The sequence below is a fragment of the Palaemon carinicauda genome, chromosome 38 (genome assembly GCF_036898095.1).
Source record: "Palaemon carinicauda isolate YSFRI2023 chromosome 38, ASM3689809v2, whole genome shotgun sequence".
Taxonomy (NCBI): Eukaryota; Metazoa; Arthropoda; class Malacostraca; order Decapoda; family Palaemonidae; genus Palaemon; species Palaemon carinicauda.
In genome coordinates, this window is record NC_090762.1 from 11722636 (window position 1) to 11740135 (window position 17500).

The window sequence follows — 17500 nt, forward strand, 5'->3', positions numbered from 1 at the left end:
ATATATATATATATACACATATATATAAACATATATATATATATATATATATATATATATATATATATATACACATATATATAATACACACATAAACATATATATATATATATATATATATATATACATATATAAACATATATATATGTATATATATTTAGCCTACATATAAATAAATAAATAAATATATATATATATATATATATATATATATATATATATATATATATATATATCTGGTCACGACCAGCTCTCCTCGTCCCTCGGGTAGGGGAGAGAGGAGTAGTCAGACCCTGGCAAGAAGTGGTTGCGTGTGTGCATATCTATCTAAATTTTAAGCCATGCTTTTAGACGGTAGCGTAAAATAATAATAATAATAACAAAACACACTATTAACCACCGCTCTATGGAAACTGTGATTAAGAAAAGAAAAAAAAAACAATAACAAAAATTAAAACCTAAATTACTATGGACAATATTTTGACCCTTTGCTCTGTGTACAATCTAATCTTGACTTTCGCAGATGAATGTAGTTTTCTATAGGTGGTGCAAATGTAAAAACGTATTTTTCAAAGCTCACAAGGTCAAAATAGGCTTTTGCAAAGGTGAAAATCATAAGTTCATAATGGGAAAATAACAGAATATGACAGCATACAGGCCACCAAACAGACAAGATTACGCGGAAGTATAATTTCCAATTTAATTGAGAATTGTAGGTCGTGATATGGAATTCGTTTAGCGAAAATTGTATCTGATGGGGGGTAGGAGTTAAGTGTCTTCATTGCTCCTAATGCCACTGCTATGTCGCTTAATTGATCTCTTTGTGTCCACGATTTATTCTAATGTTATTATTGTTCTTAAACTTGTCTTGTAGTTTTTCCTTATTTCCTTTCCTCATTGGGCTATTTTCCCTGTTGAAGCCCTTGGGTTTATAGCATTCTGCTTTTCGAACTAGGGTTATAGCTTGGAAAGTAATAATAATAATAATAATAAGAAGAAGAAGAAGAAGAAGAAGACGAATTGTTGAGTTTCTCAAGTAAACATTAAATCTATTTTATGTGACTAAAATAAATCCTTTTCTTCCACCACACATAATTACATTCCTTTCGTCTACATTACACCTACGAATATCTAAGATCTCCGGGAGCAAGAAAATAATAAACGGGGAAACAGAAATGAATAAATGCGTCAGTTACCCCTCAGCCAATATGTTAAAAAGTAAACTGACCTTTGCAACTTACTGTTGCAACGCGTCTACCTCCACTCGATTAAAACATTGCCCAATTTGACCTTAAAAGGAAGGCGACCTTCAAATTCTGCTATAAGCAAAGTCACGAAGAGAAAGTAGCCTGAATGTAAGGACTTCCTTAACTTACTCATCATCAAACCTAAAAAAAAAAGGTTGACCTTGAAAACATGTAACTAAAATTCAAGACCTAAGTGATGGGATATCGTCGAGACAATTAAATTTCTGAGATGTTTTAACGATTAGTATTATCATTAACAAAGTAAGGATAAGCGTGGAAATACCAAAACATAAAAATTCACGAGCCAGAATAAATTATATTGTCTTGATCTCCAAAATGTAACTATAACGAATTTTAGTCGCCACTACCACATTTCACAGATAAGGTGAAGGGGTGAAGGGGGAGGAGAAGGGGTGAAGGGGAGGGAGAAGGAGTGAAGTGGGGAGAGGGAGTGAAGGGGAGAAGGGTTGAATGAAGGAGGGAAGAGGTAAAAGGGGAGAGGGGGTGAAGAGGAGAGGGGGTGAAGAGGAGAGGGAAGGGGTGAAGGGGAGAAGGGGTGAAGGGGAGACGGGGGGAAGAGGAGAGGGAAGGGGGAAGGGGGAGAGGGGGTGAAAAGGAGAGGGAAGGGGAGAAGGGGGAGAGGGGTAAAGAGGAGAGGGAAGGGGTGAAGGGGGAGGAGAAGAGGTGGAGGGGGAGAAGGGGTGAAAGGGGAGTAAGGGTGAAGGGGAAGAGAAAGGGTGAAGGGAGAAGGGGTAAAGGGGGAGGAGAATGGGTGAAGGGGAGGAATGTTTGCCACTTACAGTTACAGTGTGAAATATGTGGCAAACCAGACTGTCTTGTTAGTTCATATTTTTCAGCACCATCTTGGCCCCAGCTAAAATGCTTTCTGAAATTTTACTTTTCGTCCGTTTCTCTTGGTCTTATTCCATTTACCTGTCTAAATTCTGTAAGTTTTGCTTGCTCCAGACTTCACCTCTTATACCCCCTATGGCGAGACGCACTTCTTCACGTGGAAGAAAATACCTTTAAAAAAATTATAATACTTTTTTTTTATTTAGTCTCTTTAAACTAAATTGAAACCTATACCCAATGACCTTGTATATGAAACCAATATCCAGAGTTATTCCTATACTGTCCTCCCATAAGAATGATCTACAAGTGTTATCTAACAAACTTTGGACTTACGCATTTGAAGACCTACCACTGTGACCTACTCCACTCAAACCTTACTGAAAGTCTATGGCGCAATGACATTGGTTTGTTACCATACATTAATATGTTCCTTTTGTTCTTTAAGTTGCGTAACACCAGCTGGTAGTTGTGAGGACGAATGTTCTTTCCCTATTCTATTGACACCTCAAACTAGCTTATGTAGTCTTTCTGTGTGAAATATATGTTATACAGTAATTAGATTATTCTTTAAATATATATTGCAGCCCTGCTATGTACGTTCAATCTAATTAAAAATCTTTGTAAAGACATTCTTATATTCTAAACATTTAGATTGGAATATGTTCCAGTTCATATTAATATCTATCATAATACTAATTCCTGCCTCATATCCTGATCCACAGCACCGTATACCAAAATTCGCACTTGATTGTGAAAATGAAAGATCTCGGAGCAGAGGTTGTGTTATTTCCACGAGTATAAAGATGTGCTATCAGAAAATCAACTTGGTACCAAACTCTTAGTTCTAACAAGTGGAAACAATACGACACCATATGGCACATCCTAACTACATTCTACCAAGCTCGCTGTTACCCCCACATACGAGTTACTCCGGTCACGCAATCAACAGAAGCGGGCACGGCCATCATACTTTTAGGAGAACGTCATATTTTTTATTACAATTATGACTCAAATGGACAAAACTCAATAAGCACATCGTTTTCCGTCGACATGATACACCTATTACTGACATGCGGCATGCGTTGTTGACCACATTATGTGCGCGTGGATGGAAGAGGAAAGAACACCAAAGACAAAAATTAAACGACAACAAGAACTGCTACTAAAAACAAAACGAACAGATAAATAAGAAGCAATACTACATCAAATAAGTAATAAGCACAGACATTGTTACAGCAAACCCTCTTCAGCGCATCCTTTACATTACAAAATTAATGTTATATACTATTTCACATAAGCGTAATGTCTAATAAGAAATGCCACAGTAAGCACCGTTAGTTTCTTATATTTGCAAATATCTTATAGTACGGAAAGAGTGCCTTTATTGTTTCGGTAGAAAAACATAAGCGATGATGATGTTCCAAAGAGAAATAATATTCTTTAATACACATTCTAAACTGAAATTGGTCAAATCAAACTTTAACTAATTTGCAACACTGGTGTTTTCCCCATAAAAAAATTTGCATACGAGTCATCGTGTTCTAAGAAACGTTTACCTCATTCTACAAAGTTCTGTAACAAACACAAAAATTATTATCAATCTAGCAAATAATGATCTCTGAATCATAAATGTAATATGCAAATAAGACAGTGTTAAAGCAAAAGAACTAAACGAAGAATCTAGTGATGAACAATTTAATATAAAACCCACCAGTTTTCCTAAAAAGACAAAAAATTATAAGAATGATTCACATCACCTATAAAATAACCAATGTAACTCATATTACGATAAAGGATACTAGCTCACAATCACGAAGGGAATATTCATTACCAGAATAATTGATAAATATATTTAACATGAGAGAGAGAGAGAGAGAGAGAGAGAGAGAGAGAGAGAGAGAGAGGAGAGAGAGAGAGAGAGAGAGAGAGAGAGAGAGCAACAACGCCAGACCATAAAATCGGGCAAGGCGGCAAAACAATAATTACGAAGTGATGTGACACCATAAAACAAAATCACCATCAAATAAATTCCCTTCATCTTCCTGCACGCGGACACAAACGCACAAAGCTTGGTACAAAATCTACCAAGCGCAAAGCATTAAAAGCTTTCCACGAAATTCATTACTTCATTACACAGGTTAAGGTCACCATTAGTGTGATTTGTTTACCAAATTAACTCTTCTTCGCTGCCGTGTTCACAATAGTTCTGGCTATCATCCTACATCTATATTATCATCTATTACGTCTGGAGACTATTTTATTCACACGATCGCTCAATTAATTATTTTCCTGTCACGAATTTCTCCCCCAACCCAATTTCCTTTATATAATAAAGAGCAAGTCTCTCTCTCTCTCTCTCTCTCTCTCTCTCTCTCTCTCTCTCTCTCTCTCTCTCTCTACACCTATATATATATATATATATATATATATATATATATATATATATATACTGTATACATATATATATATATATATATATATATATATATATATATATATATATATATATATATATACTGTATACATATATATATATATATATATATATATATATATATATATATATATATATATATATATACTGTATACATATATATATATATATATATATATATATATATATATATATATATATACTGTATACATATATATATATATATATATATATATATATATATATATATATATATATATATATATATATATATATATGTATATATATAAACAGAATATATACATATATATTATATATATACAGTATATATAATTTATATATATACATACATATGTTTATATATATAAACATACACAGTATATATTTCCGGTCACACCTTGGTGAGGGTGGGTTCCCGTAGAGGTACACCCGGAAATCACAACTGCCCTGTTGTAGTTACGAAAGGGGGAGGGGGTGGGAAGGTTTAAAACTTTGTACGCGCGCGTGTGTGTGCATATTCAATTATTTAGCCGTCATTTTTGACGGGTCGGATACACTAGTAGGAAATAACATAATACTTTGACTTTCCGGTCACCAACGCAATTGTTTGTTATTGATTTGATTCTTTTTGGATTAAGATTTCTTGAGTGCAACATCACGATTACCAGCAGCTTCATTGCAGTGTCTGACACTTGGCCAGATATTAATCAGAATTAAATTCTATCCGTGTTCTAATGACTGGTTATCACACAAAGTATCTTTCGTTTAAAGTCTCAACACGTATGGACGAAGAATTGAATTCACTGCCTGTGTTGCGAATTGGCAGAGAGAGAGAGAGAGAGAGAGAGAGAGAGAGAGAGAGAGAGAGAGAGAGAGAGAGAGAGAGACTCCTCAAGGACAAGGCATTGAAAACGATGATAAAAAAGTCTATGAAATCATCGTCAAGTACTGCTGCATACGTGATCTAAATATACATTTATACCACGAGAGTAATCGCTGAACAAAATGCAATATGATGTTGGATGAAATGGTAAAAATAATAAATGAGCTGTTTTAACAGCAATGCTACCGAGTAGTCATTGGATGAGTAGAAGACCTTGTACATAGACATTAAGGAAGTACATGTATGTATCAAGTGATGAAAGACTTTAAACACAGAGGAAGAAAATTAAATTCACAAAGGAAGAATATAGCTAATGTAGATGTAAGAAAAGCAGTTGTAGCAGACGAAAAGATCCCAGAGAAGACATTAACTAGATACAAGAACCCAATAATATTTGGTAAAATTAAACTAGTTATTGTAGTTAAAAGGAAGCGATTTAATGTAGACTTAACAAACCCAGGAATTGTAGTCACAAGGAAAAGAATTAAAGAAGACTAATGAAAACCAACGGTTGTTGACACAAAGATGGTCTAGTTTTAACGAAAATAAATAAATCAAAAACAAAAATAAAATAACTGACTAACTAGAGCCAAAGGAGAACAGTGTATACGATAGCAATCACTATATCCAACACCTGCGTCCTGCGAGTTCTACTACGAATCAACCTCAGGGTCCACACCAGTCCCTCAGAGACTTGTTTATGTTATGAGATGCAGACTGCTTTTCTGCAATATCCTGTAACTTTGGGTTCGATCAAGGCCCATGAAAACCCTCTAACGAGATCATCACTTCCTTATGTGAGGTGGAAAACACGTTATAGTAGACACGAGGAAGCTACTAAACCTAGATGTATAATATGCAGTTAATTCAATTGCATGAGAGTTACTATAGACAAATGACAGTTCATGGCAATGCAGAGAGCATATCTGTTTTGACGTTGTTACTGTTCTTAGAATTATTTATTGTTAATTTATTCTCATCATTTATTTATTTCCTCATTTCCTTTTCTCACAGGGTTATTTTTCCCTATTGGAGCCCTTGGGCTTATAGCATCTTACTTTTCCAACTAGGGTTGCAGCTTGGCTAGTAGTAGTAATAATAATAATAATAATAATAACAACACTGTTAATGCAGATTTAAGAAAGATACACAAATCGACGGTAAGAGAAAATTAATAAAAACATCAAATAGTTAATGCACTGCCTTGTCAACCCTTTGAAAATACTACAGACCTATTCTGATGCCCTGAAGTACTAAGAAAATTATATATACTCACTGAAAATTGGCATTAGCAACACAAGCACCTGATATCTGCCAAATCCTATGGCACTGAGCATACCATCAAAACCCTCCTCGGTATCAGGCTCCTGAAAAAGAGAACATAAAATTGTCAACAAATATGTTAAGGATATTACTAGGGTGCCACAATAACGGCATGGGTCAACGTCAACGTGACCTCAAGGTCATGAAAAAGGGTCACACCTGTAATTTAAGAATTTAGTCAGTAATTTTAGATAAACAACTCAAGATCTCAAGGCTCCTTTATACATGCAATCCCACACTGATGTTTAAGTTATATATCTTAACATAACCGAAGATTGAATTTCGAAATGCAATGTTTTTTCTTTTCATTTTTGCAGTTACTTCACACTTCAACCCTAACCATTCCTGATGGATCTATTACGCTATCACGAAGCTACTTACAGGGTTAAGGCTTTTTTCTCTATGAATTGACATTTGCAACGTTTATTTCACTGAATGCCAACGCTTTAGTGCGACTTTTCTAACCATCCAATTTAACTGCATTTAAGCAGTAGGCTGCTATACGTACTTCGTTGTTGGTCAACTGTTATGCTGTGAGAGAGAGAGAGAGAGAGAGAGAGAGAGAGAGAGAGAGAGAGAGAGAGAGAGATCGGCATCCCTTAAAGTTGATCACAATCAAAATTGAAAACAAGAGCGCTCTCTCTCTCTCTCTCTCTCTCTCTCTCTCTCTCTCTCTCTCTCCTCTCTCTCTCTCTCTCTCTCTCTCTCTCTTGTTAAAGTCACACAGCAACACCAAGGGAGGATCTAAAATCAATTTGTCTTGTGGTGCAGTGAAATAATGTGGTTTCACTTTCATGTAAAAAAAAAAAAAAAAAAAAAAAAAAAAAAAAAAAAAAAAAAAAAAAAAAAAAAAAAAAAAACCTTGAAAGGTCAAGGGGTGCAAGGAGCGACGTGACTTTAAACGGCAATTCTGGATATTTCCGGTCCATCTGCTCTCAATGGAAATGACGTGGATTCCATATTTTCCAACTTCAACCTTGGATCTAGTTTCTCTCCACAAGAAGAGGTTTGACCGGTAGGTGCTCCCAACCACCCAGTACTACCGTATAACCGGTTTTCATTTGTAGGCTGTTTTTTTTTTTTTTTTTTTTTTTTTTTTTTTTTTTTTTTTTTTTTTTTTTTTTTTTTTTTTTTTTTTAGTAAACGTTTAGTGCTACGATGCCATCTATTTGATTACAATGATAATACGCAAACGTTCCAAAGAATAGGTATTAACAATATTAACAAGTTTGCGTAGGCTTACTTTTGCGTAGACACAAGCTCGTGAATCTTGTTTGATAGAAAGAGCCAGTTTCCCGAAAAGCAAATCTCACGCACGCAGGCTATAGTCTCTGCTCAGTCGTTCAACCCAAGGCCTTCTCCGATAACAACTTCCTTTTCTAAATTCCACTCGCTCTCCGTTTCTCGAAACCTTTTATATTTCACGCCTTAAAACCAAGAATCCTTCTCACCCCAGAACCAAAATACCCATTAATATTCACTCCGTCTTTCAATTGGCATAGAGCTCTTTTAGAAATATATATATATATATATATATATATATATATATATATATATATATATATATATATATATATATATATATATATATAAAGGAAAGAGACATTTGGTTGCAGTATTATTTTCCATGCAGGAAAAGATAATAAAATCAAAATTCAAAGATGAACGCTTCTAATATTTTTTTCATAAACAACGAACCAAAGGGAACATGAATAAAAAAGTTTGGTTACTGAAAGCATTAGTTAATAGATAGTTTTCATCTAAACTCTTGCGTCTTTAGAGATAATTTATATGAAAAAAAAAACACCAGGTTAAGAAGAATTAAGGATACTGAGTGGATACGTATCAATTCTGTTTTATCAACACAAAAGTAAAAAAAACCTTCTACGTAGGCGACTCTGAGTCGGAATTGATCTATCAAGTTTCTTCAAAGAGGTTTGCATTGTATTAGTTATTACCTAATGCCCAAGACACTCTCAATGCTCCACTGAGCTTGTAGGGATGAGGAAATACCCTGGTAATATCTACAAATAGTAAAATGTTCATTATTCGAGCTTAAGCAAAGACTCTAATTGGAGCCGGTTGGTTTAGGAAATTCTGTTGATATCGACAGAAATTGTCCGATCGATCTGTAACGTATCAGCTGAGTTAAAAGGCTCGATCATAAAAGTATGTTCTTGTTTCTGAGTAATAATTATGAGCTCTAACAGAAGAAAGAATAAACGTATTGAATAAAAGCAACCAATGAGAAACTGTCGTACGCAGATTCTCTAAATCCTGGTTCTGGACATCACAAACCTGCATCGGAGTTCATTAACTTGTGCCTCCGTGAAGGCGTTCAAGTGGGGGAGGGAGAGTCCACGGAGACTGTCCAAGGCCTTCTCTCGGTAAATAGCTGGAGAACCTTCTGAGTGACTAGACACAACCGGTGTACCAAAATTTTTCGGGGTTTTACCCGGGTACTGCGAACGGGAGGCTGAACAAAAGTCCCCGGGTTTAACTAAGCCTTTCCCACTTCCAGATACGTATCCGACAACGAAAACCTTTTAGTAGACGCCTTCGATACGTTGATTTTTTATTCTTTTTTTTAGTTTTTTAGTTTGAAAATAGGTTATGAGATCTCAAGTTTAATCCACATTGATAATACAGAAGGAAGACAGCCGTTGTTTTTCGTTATTGTTGTTTGCTGTCAATGACCCTTCTTTCTTTATTTCAGTATCTATCAATAAGCCAAATGTTGTTCCTTAAGAGGGTTTTATGATAAACAAGACTCTGTCAGAAAAACGTTCCAAGGACGGCCTTGCAAACAATTACATTACATTGTCATAATGTTGATGCAATCCAAGATGGTCTGTAAAAATTTAGAAATTCTTACGAAATACAATTGAAGAAATCTTAGAAATTGGTAGACTTTGATTTTTCTAATTAAGATTATACCACATTTGGACAGAAGCTAATATGCCTTGCATGTGATATGATGTACAGTATATGGAGTATTACATGAAATCTAGTTACCCATATCCCTTCTGGAAATATTGATTTATTCTTTGTATTTTCATATGCAATGGAGTTATCGTTTGATATCTAGACTTATATACATCACAATTTCTCACAATCATTATGAGACATCACAGTAAGCCTAAACTATCAACGTGTAAAATCGAGTAATTAACCAGTCATTATTTCATTACAAGACCTCATATATGACGGTAACCTGAAGCAATTAACGCTAAAGCAACTGATCAAATGGTTCACTAAAAATAGAAAAATAAGACGAGCAAACCACAAGTTACCGCATGGCAAATTGCTCAACGCAATTCCGTCAATGACCGAGCCGCGCTGTATTTAGAGACGTGTTACTATTTCCTGGACATAAGCAATTATCATTAACATTAATGGATATGTTGAACATGCCGGAATTGTCATTAATATTTACTTAGCTTTGTACACGTAATATTTCAGATGAATTACAATCATTGGATCTAGATTTCTCCTAATGATCATTTTCATGTCTAGAATTACACAGGAAAGCAGAAATATTGCCAAGGTGAAATTTATTGAAGGTCTTGAGGTGCAAGAACTTGTAGGTCTCTCCCATCCTGTTCTGTACTTTTAGTTCTTTCCTTTTTAATTCCTTTTGGGTTGTGGTGGCCTACTGAAAATGTCCCTGCCTGGCTTTCTGCTGGACTGGGCTACTATCTGCAACCTCACCACCCTTGGGAGCCAAGAATAGGGGCTTTTGGGGAGTCATCACCAGCCATTGTCTGGCCCTCCCTGGTCCTAGTTTGGGTGGAGAGGGGGCTTGGGCGCTGATCATGTGTATATAGACCAGTCTCTAGGGCATTGTCCTGTTAGCTAGGGCAATGTCACTGTCCCTTGCCTCTGCTACTCATGAGCGGCCTTTAGATTTGTCATAACCAAGATTTTCCTCCAACATCACAAGTCTCTCTCTCTCTCTCTCTCTCTCTCTCTCTCTCTCTCTCTCTCTCTCTCTCTCTCTGTGTGTGTGTGTGTGTGTGTGTGCGTGAGCAAATGACTGTTTTATTCCACTCAAGGTATGCGTAGTATTTCCTCCTATTCTAATGTAACGGGTGACTGGCTAAATCCGACTTCACCCAAGGTAAGATACGGAGTTTCCACATAGCTCACCTAACCTTCCCTGCACTATTAACGAAAATTTTTAACCAGGAACTAATTTTGTGAAAACATAGACCATGGACCAAAAGTAGCCCACTGTCAAGGTAAGCGTTACTAAGGTACGATCAACATTTCTCTCTCTCTCTCTCTCTCTCTCCTCTCCTCTCTCTCTCTCTCTCTCTCTCTCTCTCTCTCTCTCTCTCTCTCTCTCTTATTAGTTCTTAGAAACTAAAAAGCTCTTCTAAGCTGACCATACATATACACAACTTTGGATCCCGACGCTTGTTGTCATGTCTGTCTCAAATATGAGATGTTCCTGTTGCTAGTATCCTTAATGTTGCAATTGACATTTCCTCAGTTGGGGACACAATGGATACAAGGTCTCCACAAGCATCATCAGTCATTTAAAAAAAAAATTCTACAATGCATATGCCAGTCGCCTATGAAATATAAACAAAACAATAACACGGAAATTGGAAGAAAATGACTGGAGGTTCCTTCAAAGCTTGTAAGCGTATGAATTTATTTCTATACATATGACAACAACAGTCTACTGGTAATATTCTTTAGGTCTATAGAGGTGTATTTGCCCAAGCTGAGGTGAATCTATCTCGCCACTGAATCTGATCCCTATCTTCTTCTTCTTTAGATTGCCCGGAGCTTCTCTCCGGACAGGGACTTTATCGTAAAGCTTCCAAAGGGAGTGACGTCATTGTGATCAGGACACGCTACTCCAATGCACTCTTGTACCGTCGCTGATTTTGAGTTTTAGTGTGACTGTAACATCAAATATTACCGTGATCAAAGAGCAAAGCATCCCTGCCTACATGGCTTATTTATGGTAATTTATTAGAGATGCTACTTAGCGATTTTTTTCTGATGTCACCTGAACAAGATTTAAACTTAAGATATTCTATTTTTCCTTGTTTCCTTTCCTCACTGGGCTATTTTACCTGTTGGAGCCCCTGGGCTTACAGCATCCTGCTTTTCCAACTAGGGTCGTAGCTTAGCCCAAAGTAATAATAATAATAATAATAATAATAATAATAATAATAATAATAATAATAATAACAAGCTTAATCCATTATAATACTAAACAAGATGAAAACTATAAATCTTAAGACGGGAATGTGACGTTTCATTATATTACTAAACAAGATGAAAACTATAAATCTTAAGACGGGAATGTGACGTTTCATTATAATACTAAACAAGATGAAAACTATAAATCTTAAGACGGGAATGTGACGTTTCATTATATTACTAAACAAGATGAAAACTATAAATCTTAAGACGGGAATGTGACGTTTCAACACTGTAGTAAGAACATACTGTAAATACTATTCACAAGAATGAAAACAACCAATTCATTGACCAGGATAGATAATATTTTGCATTATCCACACCCCCGACAAAAGGACACACAATGTGTGATTACACTTTTTGTGAACTGATATACTGATACCTATTGCTATTGCAGTCGTAATTTTCATAGATATTATATTTGAACTAATGCATATCCCGAAATGAAACGAATGTGTCCACATTAAAATGATTTCTGTACATTAAAATACTGCAAAGCAATAACACAGAACTTTGATTATGATATTTAAATATATCTTACAGGCGTTACCACCGTATGAATGTTATTACATGTGGATACATATAAATAATCGAGACATGTATAATATACACATACATGCATACACACACACCCATATATATATATATATATATATATATATATATATATATATATATATATATATACATATATATATATATATATATATATATATATATATATATATATATATATATGTGTGTGTGTGTGTGTGTGTGTGTGTATGTGTGGAAAAAGGAAGGAACAAGATTTTAATGTGGAGAAAGAGAGAGAGAGAGAGAGAGAGAGAGAGAGAGAGAGAGAGAGAGAGAGAGAGAGAGAGAGAGAGAGAGAGAGAGAGAGATTCGGTATCTTACAGTACTGTAGTAATAACGCCTTGTTCTGGCGATCCACAAATTACATCACTACTTTGATTCATCCACAGGAAAACATGACTAGATGTAACCTGAAATGATGATCAAAATAAAAATTCACAAACTTCACTTAGATTAGAACGCCCAAAACTTCCTTACCAAACGAACGATGGTCAATACTCACGGAAACAGAGAGGCGAGTCATCGCTAAAGGTCCACTAAACTGAGACGAAAGAAGAAGAAATGGCCAAGACTCCCTTTCGTGGAAGAACGACGGCTCCACCACTGACCTGAACTGACTGAGACCTGGCGTTCACGATTACCTTGTTATATACTTACCTCCCACTTCATTCTCCCCTCCCGGGGGTACGCGTGAAGTCCTTGGGACGTAACGGCCGAAACCTGGACTATCTTAAAATCCAATGACTTATGGAAACAAGAATATTTTCTTAAGACGCTCCTACTTCACACTTGGCCTCAAAATTTACGAAATGTACAAATCGATGACGGTGTAAATAGATAAAACGTAGGACGAACAACCTTAAAACTTGATACGGCTGGGATGTAGCTTACAGAAATTTCCTAGTGTTGGCCGGCCCAGTATACCGGAACACATACTTACGTCAATACTTAGAACTTAGCATACCAGTGTTGTGGCGGGATGTTGTAAAAACAACCCCCCCCCCCACCCTTGATCACTCTAAACAGACAAATGTCTCCTCAGCACAAACTTTACCCTTACGTTATCAGCAGCGGGACTCTTGGACAAAAAGGACATGCAAACAAAACATATCCTTAAAACTACATTTCTTTAAATAAAACAATAACAATACTAAAAAATAATTCAAATAACCAAAAGGGAGTTGGGGTTACAAATAGAAAGGACCAATAACAGTAAAGGGCATGAAATTTGCACTAAAATGAATGCAGCACTAAGAAAAAATAAAAAGTCAAAAACTACCATAAAGTATCATCTTATAATTGTTTTCTTTTTTTATACTCCCACCAAATTCTGGCACCTTATAATTTCAACAAGATTCAATTAAGTTTCAAAGGGTTGAATAAGAAAATCGGGGAGGAGGCTGGAATAAGTGGTCGATTTAGCAGGCGTTTGAATAAAATTCATTTGTGAAAGATTCTTTGTATCTATTGGTTTAACAGAATGAGAAATGTGGTTCTAAGCACAGCAGATCTTGACTCCATCCGAGACCTTGAATGAATAAAAGATTTGTAATTATCTGGCATCATAACAACAGTGGTCATTCAAGTGTGTATAATTAACAATTAATAAAATCATGATAAAAAACTATAATAAATAACAAATTAATAAACAACTTAACTATAAAACTTTTAAATTTTGATATATTTTAAAACGAGTAAAAAAGCCAGCTTCCCATATAAAAAATAAAGACTAAATGAAGAATATCTTTAGCAACACTCCATATAATCGGTAAATTAGGCTCACAAATAGAACAGTATGGAAGTCTTTGGAGACAATGAGTGAGAGAGCATTTGTGGTGTTTGTGAGAACAGATGAACAAGGAGCGAGTTGTAATACTAGGTAGAGATAATATACATATCTATCTACCTATCTATCTATCTATCTATCTATCTATCTATCTATATATATATATATATATATATATATATATATATATATATATATATATATATATATATATATATATATATATATATATCCCAGTGAGTGGCGTTGTAATTAGAAGGGGAGTGGGTGGAAGGATTGAATCTGTGCACGTGCGGGAAAGGGTGTGAATACTATATATATATATATATATATATATATATATATATATATATATATATATATATATATATATATATATATATATATATATATATATATATATATACTGTATAGATAGATATATAAATACATATTTTCATATGTATATACTGTGTGTATGTATATATATATATATATATATATATATATATATATATATATATATATATATATATATATATATATATATATATATATATGCATTCTTTTTTTCCTATTGGAGCCCTTGGGCTTATATCATCTTGCTTTTCCAATTAGGGTTGTAGCTTGGCTAGTAATAATAATAATAATAATAATAATAATAATAATAATAATAATAATAATAATAATAATAATATATACACACATATATATACACGTGTGTGTGTATAAATATCAACCAAAATAGCATTTAACACCGAATTCTACCTTTAAGAATGTATATCCACAGGAAATTCCTTTATGATAAATGCTTCTGGCTGGGCAAGGATTCGAACCCATGCCCTGAGCCGAAATAATGCCAGCAGAGCAGTCCTGCAGTCACGTTTCAGCTCAAGGCATAGTTTCGAATCCTTGCCCAGCCAGAGGTATTTATCATAAAGGAATTTCCTGTGGATATACATTCCCAAAGGTAGAATTCGGTATTAAATGCCATTGTGGTTGATATTTACATTGATCAAAATCACAAGCGTTAGTGATACTTATTCACACACACACACACACACACACACACACACACACACACACACACACACACACACATATATATATATATATATATATATATATATATATATATATATATATATATATATATATATATATACACACACACACACACACACACATATATATATATATATATATATATATATATATATATATATATATATATATATATATATATATATATATCCGAAGTACAAAGAATCCAGGCAAAATATGCTTAACGTCCAAAGACAAATACAGACTTTCCCTGGGTATTACTTTCACTGCTTAAAGAAACAGCTATTTTATCAATGAAGTTAGTATCGAGAATCTTTTAAATTTAACAGCATTATTCTTGTTCTTGTGTTATCTAGCTAATACCATTCATTACTAATGATTATCAAAAGGCGAAGACTTCTCAGAAATCGGAATTTTTTTTATCTTTTTTTTTTATCTATTCACTACAAAAATGTTTTAAATTGAATCTCAGCTCATAATAAAGTCAGATATATGTGTATACAAATTAAAAGTAAATACGAATCATGAGTAGGGCCCATGCATAGACAAAAATAGATATATAAAATTACAAATAATAAAAGCCTGGTGAGAGAATTAACTGCCATAATTATATACCATTTTCATCGTAATTCTTTACTTCCTGTCTAGCGCTTGCAGGCATAGATTAGTACGAGGACGCCAGAACTTTGATTATATACTTTGATGAACTTACGTTATTAAGTTTTCTTTGATAAACATGCCACATTAAACCATTTCAACCATACTCTAATGCTTTGATGTGAAAAGAATGTTTTTTTCCTCTCAGTGCAAATATAGTTTAATGACTTATCCATCTTAACCGCAGCACATCTCTGGTTTCTGTTGGATCAAGGAAGCCTTTGACAAATGAGAATTTCTTGTTTTGCAATTGCAGCCAGTTTGCGCTGGAAAAAACATATTACAGAAGTTGCGGTTGCTGAGATTGAAAGTTTCATGGATCAAGTGCAGACCTTTACATGTTTCAGCTGTAACGTAGCTGCAATTGTGGTGAATATTTTAACAGCCTAGAGGGAATACAGGTCGATTTAAATATTGACACTACGTAGTACTGTGTATGCAGTCTATTCTAATAGGCATGTTTTCTCCATCATAAGGTTTATTACTAAGCAGTATTCTAAAAGTTGTATTCCAGCTGTGGCTCGATTGCAGTATCAGTTTGAGTAAATTAACTATTCATAATTCGAGACGAACGTCTTAAAAAGAAGTATGTTAAATAGTCCAAAAACACGGAGGAAGGGTGAGAATTCAGGGTTCTGGACTCTGACTTCGCAACCTCAACAAATATCAAACTAATAGACATACAGACAGACAAGAACAATTAGAATTGGTTAAATCATATCCAACCTTACATCTAATCTTTATAATCTCCTCCATGAGATTACTAAATTACTTAAATACTGAAAATATTACATCAGTTGATCAATAAAATGTTGGATCATTGACCCAATCCTTCAATCAAAATAATTTTAGTCTAATCCGAAATAACGATCACGTGCTGGTATATGACCAAGTTAATCCAATATCAAGCATGCTATGTATTTTCTATATTACAGAGGGATACAGCCAACATCATCAATATTATATTTACAACCAGCTTTATCAAAGATTGAGAACAGTCGAGTATGAAGTATTATCAACCCTAGTGATATTAGCCAACAAAGTCCAGACTTTGTGGGGTTCCCCGACTGCGGACCTGTTAACAACAGCCCTGAACTTCAGGTTCCCGTTGAACTGATCCCCTGATGATTACCGGAGGTTATGAGAAATTCGGTCAATATCAATGGCCCTGTTATTATTATTACTATCCAAGCTACAACCCTAGTTGGAAAAGCAAGATGCTATAAGCCCAGGGGCTCCAACAGGGAAAAATAGCCCAGTGAGGAAAGGAAATAAGGAAATAAATAAGTGAAGAGAACAAATTAACAATAAATCATTCTAAAATAAGAAACAATGTCAAAACAGACACGTCATGTAATAAACTATCAACAACATCAAAAACAAATATGTCATAAATAAACTATAAAAAGAGTATGTCCGCCTGGTCAACAAAAAAGCATTTGCTCCAACTTTGAACTTTTGAAGTTCTACTGATTCAA

General features: G+C 34.6%; 1 protein-coding gene across 4 annotated transcripts in view; it reads right to left on the reverse strand.

Moving 5' to 3' along the window:
- Positions 1–17500, reverse strand: part of LOC137630425 (solute carrier family 22 member 20-like) — a 124413-nt gene that overhangs the window by 18446 nt on the left and 88467 nt on the right. For 2 of the 4 annotated variants that reach the window (XM_068361886.1, XM_068361888.1), the window contains exon 2: positions 6693–6783. In XM_068361886.1, coding sequence (XP_068217987.1) covers positions 6693–6783 — 91 coding nt within the window. Of the gene's footprint in view, positions 1–6692; positions 6784–9037; positions 9059–13037; positions 13190–17500 lie in introns of those variants that run through there. The other 2 variants (XM_068361885.1, XM_068361887.1) reach the window with 2 other exon arrangements.